We start from the raw sequence: 18157 nt of genomic DNA, 5'->3' as shown, positions 1-18157 counted from the left end.
ACAGCTTTAACTCCATCTCAGCATCAACTTGAACAGCTTACCTTTGTTGCCAATTCTTTTAGAATGGTGGCAAATGCTATTTCTGACTTAAAAGATGAACTTTGGATCACTTTGTCCTCAGTGGAAAAAACTCCTCGTGTCCAACAGTAAGAAATCAGAGACTATGAATGAGCCCAGCCTAAATACTTGACACAGCAAATTACTCAGCTGCCAGATAGGCCTGAGAACAGCTCAAATACATGATTAAAAGAAGCCACACACACGCTAAGTTTTAATGCACTGTATGAAACAACAAAAACACTTTATAAAGACTCATAATCTTAATTTGCTGCAAGTTGCATTCACCTAACACAACACAGCTGCAGTGGATTAACAAGAGGTTTGTCTAGTCCAGCCTCCTACTTGAGTGAGAGGGTTTGCTTAATGAAACAGTGCATGATAGCAGAATAGTATGTTAATAAGAAGCTATCTACTTGCTTTTGTATAGCTAGTGAGCATCTTATATCCTTTCACATAGCACTTCTATCCAAGATGGGTGTTTAATCCTTGTAATTGTGTTCAGGTTGTTCTGTTTGGGGGTAGCTATTTTTTAAGATTATTCTTGTATAGTTTTAAATCCTACTTATGCCTTAATTTCTGTGCTGTCTTGTAAAACCTAGACCTTCAACCTCAAATGTTGGGTAAGAAAGACTGTCATTCTCAAATGTGTTGTGTTTTAGTCCTACTATGTTGCATAATAAGTGTAGAAAAATGTAGGCAATTAGAAAAACATATTGTCTGAAATGGCCAACTTCTTCATGTCCCCTCTCTTGGAAGGGACTGAGCTGGTTTAGTTCAATCTCTTTGTCACTTTTAGACTTTCTGTCAGCCATTTCTAGCCACAGTGTTTATGCAACATCCCTGAGGATCACCAGAAACCAGAAGAACCTTACTAGTAAGACTAGCTAATTTGTGTGTCCCAGGGGCATGCACTTGCACAAGGTGAGCAGTAATTCAGACACTATTTACCTTCAGGCACAGAAGAGGGAATGGATTAAATTAAAAGGCAACACCTTCAAATAACTTCCAGGGCAGCACTTTCTAATAGAGCAACAGAAGGAAAATAGGCATTGAACTAAGGTTTTAAGTCATCCTTGTGGACCCAACAGCCAATCCAAGGCTGTACATGACTTAATGTAGTTCAGGGAACATCCAGAAAGCTGCTCTAAGACGGACTGCAGCAGCCTCATATAGAGCAGTTCTCTTGCTTGGATTTTTCCCCAAGTCTCTTTTCTTTCATCATCACTTCCTTTTTTCACATACAGAGTTATCTAAACCTTTTGGCACATTTGGCCTGGGAATTCATTGGCACCAACCAGCCTCACAACTAAAAAGCTTTACCATTTTAAGGGAACACGGGAGAGACAGAGATTGGGTACTGGGTTGTTACACACGCTAAAATAAAACTCCACACACAAGAGCTCTGAAAGGTTACAAGTGCTTACATGTTACAGGTTAGGCTACCACTGAGCCATGAAGACATGGTAAGAAGGGTCTTATGCAGATAAACTAGTTACCTAGTGAAGCCTCATGCTGAAAGCTGATAAGCAACATCAGGAAACTCACTCAGTATGGCAATATATACAAGATTGTGCATTCCTTTATAAACATACATAAAAATAAAAGAAAAATATTTGTGGCTTTCCAAGCTCCAGCTACACACTGGGGAGGTTCAATGCACTATGAGAGCAATCGCATTCATGTTAGCTGCGCAGCTGCTAATATGAATGGGAAGTTCAAGAAGCTGGTTCCAGAAGATGAACATAGCTTGCATTCCCTAAATAGTTTGAACTCACTGGCTTACCCTTTCACTTCACAATACACAAGAAAATCAAACAATTCAGAATGTCTCAGCTTTTACTTGACTTACAAGGCTGTGCATTTGTTTGGGGGATTTTAACTGCCCTTAGGCAGAGGAAGGGAGCTTAAGGGAAGACCAAACCAGGATGACCATTCTGTTCAGTGAAAAGTCACAGTACATCTCAGGCCAGGTGTTTGGGTTCATTGCCATACTGAAGAGGAAAAGAGAGCTTTTCTACATTAAAATGGTTCAACTTCTAGGAAAAGTTCTTACTACAGACAGCATCTTCATTTCCTCTCCACCCATTCTGAAAGCCCATTGCAGCAGTTGTTTGTACATTCCTTTAGGGTGTACAGTAACAATTCAAAGAAGTAACTCTTAAAAAGCAGATGTCAGATGAAGAATATGAGCAGTCTTTCAGCTGTAACAATGCATATATATTCCAAAACTGGTGAAAACCCCACCTATTTCCCCCACTGACATCAATTCAGTATTTGACAGATACCTTAATACTTCAGCGCAGACAGTTTGTAACATATAAAGTTCAGGCATCTTTATTTCTGCCTTGGGAAGTGTACTGGAATCTGTAGACAAGAGTATGCTACAGTAAAAATTGCTCCAATTTAAGTATACTTCCTCACTCCTCCCTAGTTAGTTTGTTTGGGTTTTTTTAAGTCATAAAAGTCTTTCCGCACTAAAAGCTCTGTAAGAGCAAAAAGGACTACCATTGAGCCCAATACCAAAGCACTGTGTTTCTGCTCTGAGCTGACTTCCTAAACTTCTGGTCCTTATTCTACAACTTATGCTACAACTCCAGCATCACATATAGGAAAGCAGTTACTCATATTTGATCCCTCAAATGCTAAACTTATGTATAATTCACAAATTTAAACAGTGTGGTAGAAAATGGTTGACACAGAAAATGTGGAATGCAAAATGGAAACTAAATGTATGGAAAGGAAGGGGGGGGGTTGGGGGGAAAGGATAGAGCTACTTCAAGTTCTCCACTATGTCATTTTTAAATGGTGGAACTATTTCTTCTGACACTTCAAAAACCTTTCCAAGGCCCTGCAACACATAGATGACAACTTACCAAACTACCAGGCTTTATTACATTCTAGCATACGTAATTACTGTGGCAGCAGCCAAGAATGACTGTAATAGATAATAGTTCTCAGACTCTCTGTACAAACAAGCATGCTAAATCTCTGGCAAATTTAGTAGTTTGCTGGGAACCTTCAACCATGACAGGAAACTTACCATTGCCTCACCCCGAAGAGTTTTCTTTGCATAAATATTCTGCAGATGTCTATATATACATATATATACACACACGTACACACACAAATACACATGCCTCTATAGATCCCAGTTAGAGATTTATCTTCTTGTTGATTCTCTTTCTATCCATATATCAGTTATAAAAACCATCAACTGGAAAAGAATATTTTTGGATTCTGGTTTGTCTCCACTCTTACTAGCAACTTCCTGTGAAGCAATGTTATAACCCTCAGTTTTTTAAATACATCCCTGAATAAGCTGAGCTAAATCATCTATGAAGTCCCTTCTAACCTGAGCAGTTGTATGAAGTAACTCTAAAGACTGCTTGAGAATACCTGTGTTATAAAGGTTCATAGGACCGCATCCATGATTCTTCAGCTTTTAATTCTTCCCAGGCCAGAGATGCTAATTTTGCTTCATTAATTACACAGAGTTAAGAGATGTTGTGGTTTTTGATTTGTTTTTTTTTTTTTTTAAAGCTAAAGACATGATGTGTGATCCACATTCTCCCAGCTCAGAAGAAGAAAACAGACTCAGAATTGAGGGCCATCTCTGGCACTCTGCAGAAAAGGAGAAGCAGTAGCACGAAAAAAAGAACACACACTTAGTGTTATAAAGATGAAGAAAGCCAAGCATGAGCTTAATTTGGTATCAAGGAAAGCACAGTGTCACCTGAAGTACAGCCAGCGGCTTTCACTCATCTCTTCCATCGATGGAACGTGGTCACCAACTCTAGTACAGTACAAGAATGCATTGTGAGTAACAAAATGTTCATGAGATGGTAGCTTTACAGAGCTCCACAGCAAAACAAAGCAAACCAACAACAACAAAAAAACCTAACCTAAACAAAAAGGAACAAAGCATACAAGACTCAGAATGACAGAACAATGACAAAGTGACAAAACCAATAAAAATTAATAACAGCAGCACTTTATGATTGAGATGTCCAATAATATTCTTTGTTTGTTCAGATTCAGGCTGGCAAAACACCTATATTCATGACAGGCTACCTCCCCCAGAAAATTAGATTCAATAGCTCTACACAGAGACAGAGCTGATCTAAGTGATCTAAGCCAATTCCTACCACTTCAGACCTGCATGCAGCCTAAAAGAGGAAAACTCATTGGAGAAGGTAATCACAAGAAGCTATGCATATATGAAAAAGGCCGCCAGTAGCCATCAACAACTGCCTAGTTTCAGAGCAGTCCAAAACAACTGGTAATATGTACTAAATCACTCAATTTTTTAAAAACTGTTTAACAACTGGCTAACAATCTTTAGCAACATTGATCACCAGTCATAGCAGAGTGTGTTTTTACTCTGCTTTGCCTTTTTCAGTTGTACTTTAAAGAAAAACACCAGTGAAAGAATGTTTGGTTTCTGATATTTTCCACATGAATTCCTTAGCAGCTTGTGGGGGCTTTTTTTCCCCTTATTTTTTCATGAAGGTATACTACATGAACTACGTGAAATAAAAGCCCAGATGATCAGAAATCCACAGAGGCCTTGCTTTACAAAATGCAGGTGTACACACCCTGATTGTAGGCTGACTTCTTAATGAACCAAATACTTAAGGCCACAGCTTGTGCTATGAAGAGCATGCACTCTTCTAATCCTTGAAGGCTGAGCCAAAGGCTTTGGATAGATTTGTTTTGGATTCCTGGTTCAATAGCTCTTCTCCCATACCAACATACACTCCAGGTCAGAACACTCTGCTCCGAGAGGGCAACACTGAGATGCCTCTGCATGTGCAGCAAAACCTAAAATTAAAAACTGCCCAGTAACTTCCCTTCAGTGACTTCTCTCTCATTGCTGTATCTTTGCCAAGTCAGTACACTGAAGTTTTCCCAGATGTCTATAATGAGCGCAGCATTTTTGGAAAATTTTAGCTATTTTGGAAGAGTTCAACATTTTCTCGGAAGATGGCTGAGGAAGAAGAGAATTCCCACCACCATGATAAAAAAATAAATAGAAATTAAAGCCCAATCACTAAAACAACCCTGGAATTAGGAAATGTCGTTTCAGGTTGGTTTTAGGTATTTCTTTACTTAACAAAGATAAGGACTCCTGAAACTGCCTGCTAAGGCTTGCCAAATCCTGGCAATTAAGCCCATATCACCCATGTGCTCCTAGATCTATCTCAGCCCAGCTCCTATAGGCTATGGGCCTTCCCCACACATTTTCTCCCTGGTGTGAATTGCGATGTTTCAGAGCACAAGAACAGAGATAAGGAAGCATCTCCCATGCGTACTTCCAAATATCCAAAACAGGAGGCAATCTCTTTCCCTACCAAGGGAAAGACCCAGAGGGGTGAGGCTGGAGGTTTGGAGGCTGCACTGCACCTCCATCATGAGAGATTCAAGACTGATGATGAAACACTAGAGGCTGGGAAAGAATGAGGAAGATGGGAGAAACTAGACAGGGAAAGACAACTGGAGGAAACAGTGCAGAAAAAGATACTGTGAAAGGAAAAAGCCCACAATAAGGCAAGGAACAGAACTGTGCGTGCATCTGCCCTTCAAGGGTAGCAAAAAGTAGCTAAAATAAGGCAGTGAAGGATCTAAGTTGCAGAATAAGAGAAACAGGCTGCAAAACAGAAGGATGTAACCTCTTATCAGACATCCCCCACTCCAGTCTGAAATATAACACAAGGCTGGATCCCAACACCAAAACTTGCCTCCTGCCATTGCAGCACACTGAGGCATGGTATTTAAGAAATGCACATTTTATTGTTGGACCACCCAGGTTAGATAATGAAGTATAACCTGAGATTGCCACCAAGCTGTCAGTTTTACCACCATCCCAGATAACTGGGTAGTTAACATAGCAGCTATGTGAGAGTTAGTGTTTCCAGATTTATTTTTCAGCTTGCTCATTTAAAGGGAAAAATAAATAAATAAATAAAATTAATCACTAAATAGAAAACTTTTAAAAATTGTATTTGCAAAGTCAGACATATGGCAGTAAATGTCTAAGTTGACATTGTCTGTGCTTTTATGGTGGAAAGATACCTAAAATATTTTAAATTGAAAGATGTAATCCTTTAAGATTTAGTGAAAGGTTGCTAAATAAAACTGAAATTACTTCATTAAAATAAGCATGAACTTCCTCATTTGAAGCAGATTGTGAAGGAGAGGAAGGCATTAATCTACATGTTGCTTCATTCAACATAAAAAGAACCAGGTCAATAACCTCTAGTGAAAAATGGAAAAAACATTGTTTTGCAATACAAATGTTAGGAGTTCCCTTTTTTCCCTGTAACAGATAAATGAAATGATAAGTCATCTACTTTTCTGAAAAGAGGAACTTTGCCAGTGGTTTTAATTTACGGGGCTCTTGAGTTTTCTGAGACTGTTAAAACTTCAGGCAGGAAATTGTTTCTTTTTTTTTTAAGCCTCAAAGAATGAGACTGTATTTTTAATATCTAAGTCTTGCTTTAGTTTCTAAGAAAAAAAAAAAATCTACTACTGGAAAAGTCTAACTGTTTACCATTCACATGCTTGGATACGTCCCACTGATAGACAGCCAAGAAATTCAAAACACATGACATCAGGGCTTTAACTCCAGTTTCTGGTGTTAATTTTTAACTTGCTCAGCATCAAGTGGCAGAAACCAAAAGCATTTAAAGATTCCATTATTTTTTACTCAGATTTCGCTGTCATGACCTCACTTTCCCAAATAGTCAAGCAGCAAACTAAAGTTAAGTCTCTGCTACAAACCATAAGTTTTCTGCTTAGCCATATATTTAAGCCTAGTCAACAGACCTTGGTACACTAATGACATACCCTACCCGGGAAGATTCCTGCTCTTCTGATTACTTGAGACATTCAGAACAAAGCGAGGGAAGCAGAAGGCATTTTTGCTTATTTTCCTCCTTACACTGCTTTTTACTTTACCAAAAGTTTATTTTCATGTTAGCCTCTTGCAATCTAACGTAATGGCAAGTGCCAAGGCTCAGAAAGCATCCCAGGCCATCCCAGGGACAAGTATACACCATGCTGCTGAGGGAGGCACCAGGACAGCATCTTGTCTTCATCTCCTCCTGCCTACCATTTCGCTGGGTAGAAAGGGATAGAAAAAGAGAAAAGCAGCATATTTCTAAAATTCAGCTGGGAACTAATGTGTCCTTTGCTTAAACCTGTAAGTTCAGACAGGACTTCTTGCTTTCCGGCAGAAAGGGCTCTATTTCAGAGGGTACTTGATCAGCACCAAGTTTCTAATTCTCGATCAGCTGCACACGGCTGCCACCTCCTGGCACAAATCTAATTTCATGTGGTCTCAGAAAGTTCAGTTTCCATCATTTACAGAGCAGTGCTTATCAAGGCAGCTGTAGATATACCCATGCAGTTCTCCAGAATACTTCCTATGTAGAGTTCCCTTGCTTATGTGATATCCTTCCCGTAATAAGAAAGGTAATCATTTATTTTGTCAACGATGCCAAACAAATGACAGTTAAAATTACTGTTTACTGGCAAGGGTGGGTAAATCTCCCAAAAAGCTACAGCTAAACACTCAACTGTGTTTGACAGCTACTTGTCTAGGAATGGTATCACATACTTACCAGTTGTTCTGCTCGTTGGCCACATTAATGATTTTTGCAAGCATAGCCTGCCCAAATGACAGGCCTGGAACAGATACAGTGTTAGCCACTTCTCCCTTCAGGAGCAACTCATCAGCCCAGCCCATGGAGTCTTATTACTGAACCAGATTAGTCCTGCTAACGAAGTAAGTGCATATTCTAGGATGCTTCCACAAACTGCTTCCTAGACTCGATGGTGAGGGAGAGGGGAAAGCTGCTGCCTCAGAACTATTTTCCAGTTGACCAGGAGCTGGGCCACAGGCTAGAATTTAGACCTGTCCTGCCACTGATGACTGGAGGAGCTCTGTGGCAGAGGTAACAGTTGACGGCACTCAGGAGCTGCCTTCTGATACAGGTAGGCCAAACATAATTATTCACTTAGCTGGTCAGCAGCACATCCCATCCTTTGCTGGATGATGAGGTTTGAAGGAAATACCCAGCTATGCTCCCTAACAAAAGAGGTGCAGGCATCAGGGCAGAAGGCTCAAGATGCCAGCACCTACAGTGAGAGCTGTTAGAGTCAGTTTTATTGACCTGGTTGCATTAAGGTCACTTTGGAAGATGCTTTGGAATCCACCCAAATGGAGATCAGACAACAGGTATCCTCACATCGGCCATTGCAGTGGCTGCAGGCAGCTCTTGTCTGACCTTGTTCAACCATTGCAAGCAGACTGCAAGCTGTGTTCTTACCTGTGTACTGCTGTCCAGAGCTCATCTCCTGCTCCCTTGTACCCCATGCCTCAGTCTGTGCACGCTGCCAGTTATGCAGACACTGTGCCTGCCCTGCTTGTAGAGGTGTATTAGTACATTTGTTACTTATATACCACCACTGTACAGAAATCTCCTTCTGGTGTCAGAGATGTCAAATGGAAAGCTGCACATGGCATCTATGCCAGGTACTTTAAGTCATTGCACAGCTCTCGCGTGTAACAGGAACAGAAATCAGTCAGGCTGGACTTCAAAATATCATTAGGATATGGTATCTCACAATCATTAATGATACAACTGCACTGGGATTGGTTTTGTTGTTGACCTCACACCATGTGTTGTATTACCTGTTGTTAGCAATATGACCTTCAGAGAGCCTGACTACACAGAAGTGATGCTTCTTCCTGCTGTGCTAGCCAAACATCTGGAACTTGCATTCAAGGACAGTTTTAAAAGACAGAAATGGATTCACTTAGCACCAAAAAAGGAAACCGTGATTTCCCAATGTTTGCTGATAGCCAGAGCTGAGATACTGTAAATCACTGCCGAAATGCCTGCCGCTAACTGGAAGCATGCCACCTTCAGTGAGAAGAGTTCATATGCATTTCCGAGAGTCCTATCCATTTTCTTCCTTTTGCCAACCTAGAAACAACCTGCTACCTATTGCCACAAGCAGTTCGCTTAAGTTTTCCAAAAGCAGCACCAGTCCTCAAGAATAATCAGTTCTTCCAAAGACTGACACTGATTTTACCTAAGAATTGTTTTTTCCTAACCTATCACAAGACAATGGGATACAAATTCTGGTTAGCACAATTAGAAAACAAGACAAAATAAGCTTTCAAGTGCCAAAGAGCACAAAAATTACATATGAAAAACGCACTGAAGGGTTTTTACAGCAGGTATTGTTTTAATTCCACTCTACTTACCTTTGCCCCCCAACAACTGCCAAAACTTTCACAGAATGATAACATATGTGATCTTTAACAATAATTGATTCATGATTCTTCAGCAGTTCTGTTGAGAAGTATCCTCAAACACGAACTTGTGGCCTGAAAGTACTAAGTGTTGGCCAGGATTTACAAATGTCTATAATCTCACTATTTACCATTTTCACAGGTCTCCTCAAAGCAGGAGGAAACATGCCCATAAGTCCAGCAGGATCCCATTTATCCCAGTTGTTTAGATAACATCACATTTGTTTGAATAGATGTTTAAAGTGCATTCAGTTTAGCACCGCCCACTAAAGACTCCACTTAACTTAAACATAATGGGGCCATTATCAAGAGTCAAAATACAGGGAACTGTCTTCAGTATAATAGGAAGAGAAGTTTATACAGGACTAGACAGATTAATTCTTTTCAGCATAGGGGCTGCTGTATCAGGCAACACTATTCCATATACCTCTGGGCTGACAAGGACCTCGATACCTGCTTGCAGAGCATAAGAGATCTTTAGGCCAAGTCCCAACAGCATCAGTACATTTTATTCACCAGCCCACACTAACACCTTCCTCTATAAAACATACTGTTCTAAACACCTAGAACGGCTCTAGCAAGCATCAAACAAGTTCTGTAGGACTATGGTCAATTAGCACAGTAGCCACCTGAAAAGTGAAGTTTCCCCAGCACACAGTTGCATACTGACCTGATGTTCAGCCATGAGAGCATGGGAGTTGTACCTCCACCAACAATCCACACAGTGAAAAAGACGATGAGGAGAGTTGTCGAGAACATCATTTGATGTGAGTAGGTAGCAGTATCTCGTATGGCCAAAGCAAATGCCATGGCTCCCCTGAGACCTATGCAAAAGAATGAAATAGCAGAGCTTCAGTAGTGCAACCACACCTATTTATAACACAGCATCTTTCCTTGCTCCCTCCCTGCTACACAGGCACAAAGTGACAGGCAGAAAAGCACTGGGCTCTGTCAAGTTTTAATTCCCACAGTTTCCCTGATAAATCATGCCTTGGAATGATCTAGAACATAATTTCCCCTGGTAGTTTTCTGTAGCTTATAGAATTCACGAGTGTTAAGAAAAGGTGTAAATATTCCCAGAAACTAACAGGAGATAAATACATAAGCAAACAAGTTGAGGACAACAGGAAAACAAATTATTGAAATCGAGCAGCTCCCCAAATCTAAATGGAAATGCACATTTTTCCAGATTCCATAACTGAAGCATGAATTCTTGATATGAAGTTGTTATCAGCTGAAAAAATATTCCAGTTAATAACATGTTCAGATGCAGACTATATTCCTCTTCCTTCCTCCCAGCCCTCGATTACAAAAATCTACTAGCAAGGACAAGCCATGGCATTTGGCCACCTGCAGACCTCTTAAGTAGGGGAATCACAGGATGGTTAAGGTTGGAAGGGACTTCTAGAGGTCATCTAGTCCAATTTCCCTGCTCAAACAGGGTCATCTGGAGTAGGTTGCCCAGGACCATGTCCAGATGGCTTTTGAATATCTCCAAGGATGGAGATGCCACAACTTCTCTGGGGAACCTGTGCCAGTGCTTGGATACAGTAAGAAGTGTTTCCTGATGTTCAGAGGGAACATCCTGTGTTTCAGTTTGTGCCCTTTGTCTCTGGTCCTGTGACTAGGCACTACTGGAAATAGCCTGGCTCTATCTTCTTTACATCCCCCTCAGGTGGAGAGGCATCCCTGGCACTTCTTGAGGGTGCACATGTTTAGACATACAGGCACACACTCCATGATTTGCTTTAAATTACAAACTTGAGAAGTTATCTGTGTGACAGAAATTGTAAGGGAGTTTGAGTCCAATACCTTGCTTTCTCCAACTATGTGGGAGAGGGCACCCAAAAATACACCTTGTTTTTCTCAGCAGATGCACGTTTCTGCACAATGTGTACAACATCTCAGCTAGAAATAACCTTTTGGAAGAGATACATCCCAATTCCCCCATCCCCTTCAGATGTATTTCAAAATGAAAAATACTCTGCTCCCTACATGAGGTGACTGTTTGCTGCCAGCAGCTGGCATTTTGAGATGTCACTCTTCCCAGACATGACACACTTTCTGCAAAGGTTGAAAGATACCTGGTGACATGCTGCGACAACCAGTCAGTCTCTATTCAGGAGTAGAATGGATGGGGATTATAAAAGCAGAAGGTAGTACCATAAATTCCTTATGAGTCAAAAGTAAGACTCTTTGCTTTACCAAACATTTTTGATTTACCTGAAAACATCATCATGTGCTGGAAGTTCCAGCTGATCTTATGCCTTCTGCCCAGATTCAACAAGAAGGAGAGAGGGTAGATATGTGCAGCTCTGCCAAAAAAGATTGCAATCTGTTCACAGCTGAGGGTTAAGGATTTAACTTTCCTGAGGGATGCACTCTTGGGTACCTGGCTCTAACATAAAGCTCCTGTTTTAGTGAGAGGTTTATATCATGATATCAAACGTTCTTGTTATCTCTATATAAAACAGACTTTTACCAATTATGTGTACACATAACTCCTGGCACAGAAAGCGAATTTTAATATAACCAAGTTATTTTAATTCACAGTGAAATTATACTTATCAAAATTAACAGTTCTAGAAATGAAGAATCTCCTAATTAACAAAAAAAAAACCCAAAACAAAAAAACCCAATAAAAACAAACAAAAAACCAAAAAAAAAACCAAACCCCAAAACAAAAACAAAAAGACATCCACTGTTTAAACAACTATCACCACCACCATTTCCTTATGTGTTTCAAACCAACAGAAATGCAGGCCTATGTACAGAAGAAAAACCAACATAAGACCAGCAAGTGACCACTCCATTATGGCTCCTGCAGAGACAAAACCTCCTACTGAGTTGCAAGCACTTAAAAATACAGAGTTACTAAGATGATAAATCCAAACCCCACTTGTTAGCACTAAAATTAAGTTTAAAAGAGTAATAAAGAGTATTGCAGAAATTCACAGTAGTACGCTCCTTCATGTCCTTACTGTGGTGTAAAACATCCAATGGTTCCAATGGAGAAACAGAAAGTTGAATACACCCTCTACTGTCTAAGGAACACTTTGGGACAAACTAGAGTGATGTGATGAAATCAGATAAAACACCAACACAACTAGAAGCCAAACAAACACTGATCATTTGCTGCTGGGATAGCAACATTAGAAGAATGAAACAACTTTCTCATGGAAGAGAAAGAAAACCATATATAAGAGCTATAGACACCACCATGTTGTTGCCATAACTGAAGCAAATTAATACTACTGTCTGCAGGAAGTTGTGTCTCCAGGAAAATAAGATGCTTCTTGTTACTTTGTACAACAAGCTTAATGTCATCATTCCAAACAACTTTTATAGAGGTCCTTTTGTGATCTGCAGAAAGACATCAGAAGCCATCATGACACATGTACGCAGGAACAATAGCTAGCATTCTGTCAATGACACTGAGGCTTTAGCTCTGCCTTTGCAGTCCAACTTTTCTCTTTCAACAGCTAAGGATGCCTCTATATTTCACACCTGCAAGGTGTGAACTCGTCAGGGGCAGTAGCTGTTGAGGCAAAAAGTGGGTGGCTGGTATAGCTGACCTCCTCACAAAGATAGAAAAACACTCAAGAGGCAACAGAGGTTGAGTGGAGTGGTAGAAAAAGATGTGGAAAATGTAAAAGATAGGTGGGTAGGAAGAGAAAGGAACAAAATAAATACTGAAATCGAACCCAAGATAGATAGCATAACCAGAGAGAAGATGGAAGACCACAGCAAAGATGAAAAATTACAATGGTTCGTGTACCAGATGCAACTCTTCTGCTCATGTGTCTCCAGTGGCTGCAGGGCTCTGGAGCACTTTTTAGGTCAGAAGAACAGACATGAGGAGACACAGGAGGACATTTATTACTGTTGCAGGAAAAACAGTGGCCAAAGGAAAATAAAGACAAATTGGATAAATCCACAGAAGCAGTAGAGAGATATGAGAAAACAACAGAGAGGAGAGAAAAGTAGTACATTCCACATTAGGCCATCTTTATACATCCTTTCACTGAGTTTTATCTCTGCAGCAGGCAGAGAGAAACCAAAACTGTAAGACTAGCTCCCATTGCTTCATGCACACTTTTAATTGCTCTGAAATTTCAAGCAGCCAGAAATACAGTGAAAAAACAGTTACATAAGCCTTTTCTACAGGGGCAGCATGCAGAGAGCAATCTAGTGATTCTTAGCTTACATGAGTGCGACTACTACAAAAGCTTTCAGTTCTAGGAAATAAGAGCCATGTACCAGTCGGCCGGGGGACAACAGGAACTGGATACCCAGCTCCAACACCAGCCCTTTCAGCAGTGTGTACCCTTCATGTCCGCACCACAGCTCAGTTCCTTCCCCTTCCCTTACCTGAGATCCTGACCTCTACCTTTGGGGCACTGCTCAACTGTTCACCCACAATCCTCTTTACTCACTTGAGGTTTGCTTGCTTTCTTCAAGGGGCCATTAGAAGTGAAGAAATAAATGAATCCTTTTCTAGGCCTCCAAATTCTGAATACAAAAGCAACACAAGCACTGCTAGCTGTCACTAGCCAAGTCCCACAGTAAGGCATATTGATTTATCTATTGGAATTATACAACTTCTAGCACTTGCTCAGGTACAGAGCCAACAACTGCGTGGCACAGAGGCTTTGATGCAAGGCGTAACCACAGATTGCTCTCAAAATTGTTGTGCCTGCAAGACATCAGAGGAACTCAGGTCAGACACCATCCTCTCTGTGGTAAAACCAACAGATGCCACAAGTTTTCAGGTACATAAGACAGAGAAACCTCACACACAACAAAAAAGGATACAAAAGCTCCAATGATGAAAACTGGACTGAATATGTGTTTCTGGAAAGTAAACAGTGCCAAACCCATATAAGAAAATATGAAGTTCTCAGCCAGGAAGTGCAATACTTCAAAGAGCTAGGAACAAAACAGTCGCATGTTAAAGGCCAAGCAATAAAGATATTTTTCAGAAACAAGAATACATGGACTACTACAGCAATACACTGTATAAAAGGTGAAAGACAGTCTTGCCTGCTTAGTGCGACTTCTTGATTCAACTGACAAGTTATTGTATGTATAATGAGCCTGGGTAATTCCACAGAAGAGGACAGCCACCACACCTGTGAACAGAATCACATGTAAAAATCAGCCTGTTCTTGTGTGAGGTCAACACATTTTCCCTTCCCAAGTTCTATTAAATTTATACATAATCCTTAACCTTGAGATTTTTATGAACCTTATTTTCAAGTGAGTTAGATTGCAGGTTGGGGAGGCGATGTTTGAACCAAACCATTGTTCTTAAAAGCCTTTGGTATGCAGTGAACTGCACCCTCAATGACATTGTACAGAACGTAATAAAAAGCTTTAAATATCAACACCATGTTTCTCTTAGAAAAGCTTACATAACAAAGTGGAAAAACGGCTGCTAAGATGGACAGGACTTCTGTTTCCATGTGCTTGAATCCCAACAACTCACCAGTAAATCCGCAAGCTTCTGCAAGCAAGAAGGTGCTCCAGGACATCAAGAAGAAGAGAGCCGTTTCCAGCAGGGGGAAGCAGTGCAACTTGGTAAACTTCGTCACGTTAAGTCATTTGTTAAGGGGTCAAAAAATAAATTCTTTGGCTTCTCTGTACCCAGTATTTATGGAAAACACTTTTATGTGCTAACAACCAACACCTCGTGGAAAACAGAACATTTTTAGTGCCGAAAAATAAATTCTATCACATCGAGACAAAACTTCAGATTTAAGGTCTCCCCTTGGCAACACTCAGTTTGGGATATTTTTGCTGCATATCAATGGCATAACTGTGGCTCTGCCTCTTTGAAGTAGTATCTTACTCTATGCCATGTTTCCCCACAAAGTGCCAGCAGGGAAGGGATATATACCTGGCATTCCTTCAGATTATTGTCTTGGGTTTTGTTTGGGTTTTTTTGTTGTTTAGGATTTGGTAAACCCTCACAGGATCCGTCCCATTTTTAAATAAAGCATAAAATACATTCAGAAGCATGTAATTCACAATAGTTCTTGACTACAGCAACTCCAAGAGGAAGTACATTTATCAGAATTTTTCTACTCAGATTTGCTGACAAATCTTTTTCAGCAAGTGTGACTTCCACTGTTCTTTCAAGGCAAAAGACAGATCCTGCCTACAACAGAATATATTTGCTCTCCTTGTGTTGATGTGTTTTGAAGTAAAAGCCAACTCAATCAGAGCAGCTCAGTTTTTCAAGAGGAAGAACAAACAAGTCTATCTTCCAGAGGAGAGCAAAACTTGAGGAATGTCAGACACACACTGAACTAACAGTTCATACAGCTACTGAAGAAGTGGAACAGATTTCAGTAGTGTTAAATGTAGCTCTTCACATACTACAGAAGTTGTTCACATATTCATATAAGTTTGGGTTGGTTTTTTTCCCTCATTACTACAGTTTAGCAGCAGGTGAACACTGAACAGCTCACTGCACCTGAGGCGCAAACAGCTATGTGCAACTCTAGTAGAAGACATAGGAAGAAACCATGGTTAGCAGAGGTGGTAGAGAGATCCTTGGTTTTACTGAAAGCTGACAACTAGCATGATGTTCTCTGAAATCCAAGTGTGAGAATAGCAAGACAAGGACACTTGAAACAGTAAGGTGGTAGCACTCTCCTCTGCTCTTATGAAGGCAATCAGTACCTCAACAGACATGTCAAGACCACACGGTCATCCACCATTGCTCTCCATGAGTAACACAGCCGCATCCTGGGCTCTCTGCAGCACCGCACAATCTAAAGCTAATGGCAGCACTTCTGCTTGAGGAGTCATGGCTCATTACAGGATACAGATCTTAAAAGCAATAAGCAGCACTGGTTTTCACAGGAAATTCTCAGGCCCTGGGAGGCCTGGGGCTCACAACACCCTCAACTGCCTCCTGCAAGCAGCAGTCAAGTAGCCCAGAACCCTCTGTGGGAACAGGCTCCTGCGGGCTTTATCACAGAATATCACGTCATTCACAACAAGCCACAAGTGATTAACACCAGAGGCAAGCAGCTGGCAGTGCTTCAGTGGAAGCCTGGTGAGGATGAAGCAATCCTGAGGCCAGCCACCCACTCCCCACCCATACCTACTTCTTCTTGGCATTCTCTGCTAACTTGAGGGCAAAAGGTCTGAAGCACATACTCCAGCCACACCTTCAGCTGTGACCTTACTTTGTCAAAAGGTTGCTCTCAAAACAAAAGCCCAAACCATCATTAAAAAAATATTATTCTCCATGACAGTTGGCTTTACACCAAATATAAGCCTCAGCATTTTTAAACAGCTGTTAATTCTCCACACTGTCATTTCTCCACATAAACCATCTCCCCAAAACTTTTGAGGATGTACTGTTACACTCAGCTGAATTTGCACCCCTCAGTCCTCCAAGACCTATTTTCTAAGATCATGCTTTCGAAGCAGCAACATCCACCATAGCAACAGTAGAAGCCATTTTCCGACAGAGCACTCGGATAACCTCACCACAAGCCCATCCCAATGCCTCTTAAGAGACATTCATGGGTGCTTCAGTAACTGGATAGCACAACCAGAGAGGAAGAGGTTGAACTTTGTTCCCTTGAAGTTAGGCAAGGGCCCTTATGAGAACCAATTCCTCATTTCCACTCTTTTCTGGCAGCTTTGAGAATCAAATTCTTTATTCCCCTTGCTGTTATTATAAGTAACCATACCAAAATATTTCATTTCAGATTTGATGAAAACTTGTGCTCATTATTTTGGAGGAAGATGAAGGTGAGAAAAGTAAGGAAAAAATATTTTATTTCATATAATTGACCAAATTGAAGTGTAAATTCAAATTAAATTATTGTTTCTGTTTTCTTAACTTTGTTTATTCCTTAGACATGGCCTTCTGCTTCATTTCATTTCAACCAGGCAGATTCTTCAATTTACAAAGAAAATACAAAGTGTTACAGTACTTAACTGTCATAAAAATAACCACAGATAGTGAGGTCAAGACAGCTTGCTGAAAGCCAGAACAAATCTTTGTATATTATCTGCATCATATTTGGAAACTAAGTATTCTCTGTGTTTTCAAAGGGCAATGCATGACTGCATGAAACCCCTCACTCAGAGAGGTGCTTCACAGCTACTGGAATAACAGTGTATTAACTTAATTCATTACTAAAGTTATGGGCTGTAATCAGCTACAAAGTGTAAAATGCTAATTTACAGTTTACTTCTACATTATTGCATGACATTAAGTACTTTTCCAAAGGAAAATAAAGTTGTATAACAGAGCAACCCAATCAAAACAACAGAAACACACACATAAACCACTACAGGCTGTCTTCTGAACAGCCTCTCCCCTCTCAGCCTCATATCACCTCCTGAGCACAAACATTAGAAACAGCAAGAACCAACTGCTGCCTCTGAGCCATGATTTTACAAAATGGATCTGAATGCATTTCAGCTGTGATTAGTACCCAATTGGCAAGCCAAACATCACAGTAACAGCATTTGAGCAGCTGGTGCTATGGATGGCCAGTAGCCTAAAAGCCAGATGAAAAATCATGATGCTGGGTCACATTGATTGTGGATCAGTGCAGCTGGAAGACCAAACATTAAAGCATCAACAGCACATCTTCCACCTTACTCCTGAAAAGTTTCCATTATGCAGAAATATTAGACAAATCTGCACAGTGTGTATATAACAAGATACAGTCGAGACATTATTGCTTATGATGAAGAGTCACAGGTTCACAATTATTGTATAAAATGGCATGTTCTACCCCT

At 40.5% G+C, this 18157-nt stretch overlaps 1 protein-coding gene across 2 annotated transcripts in view; it reads right to left on the bottom strand.

Annotated features, from left to right (window-relative positions):
• SLC9A7 (solute carrier family 9 member A7) overlaps nucleotides 1–18157 on the bottom strand; it is a 71008-nt gene that overhangs the window by 14892 nt on the left and 37959 nt on the right. The window contains exons 8-13 of one of the 2 annotated variants that reach the window (XM_030476801.1): nucleotides 14871–14976; nucleotides 14426–14514; nucleotides 14198–14311; nucleotides 11606–11717; nucleotides 10053–10206; nucleotides 3794–3853 (exon numbers count right to left, since the gene is read on the bottom strand). In XM_030476801.1, coding sequence (XP_030332661.1) covers nucleotides 3794–3853; nucleotides 10053–10206; nucleotides 11606–11717; nucleotides 14198–14311; nucleotides 14426–14514; nucleotides 14871–14976 — 635 coding nt within the window. The remainder of the gene's footprint in view (nucleotides 1–3793; nucleotides 3854–10052; nucleotides 10207–11605; nucleotides 11718–14197; nucleotides 14312–14425; nucleotides 14515–14870; nucleotides 14977–18157) is intronic. The other variant, XM_030476802.1, reaches the window with a different exon arrangement.

Source organism: Strigops habroptila, chromosome 2 (assembly GCF_004027225.2).
Source record: "Strigops habroptila isolate Jane chromosome 2, bStrHab1.2.pri, whole genome shotgun sequence".
NCBI lineage: Eukaryota > Metazoa > Chordata > Aves > Psittaciformes > Psittacidae > Strigops > Strigops habroptila.
This window is presented reverse-complemented; position numbering and strand designations above follow the sequence as displayed.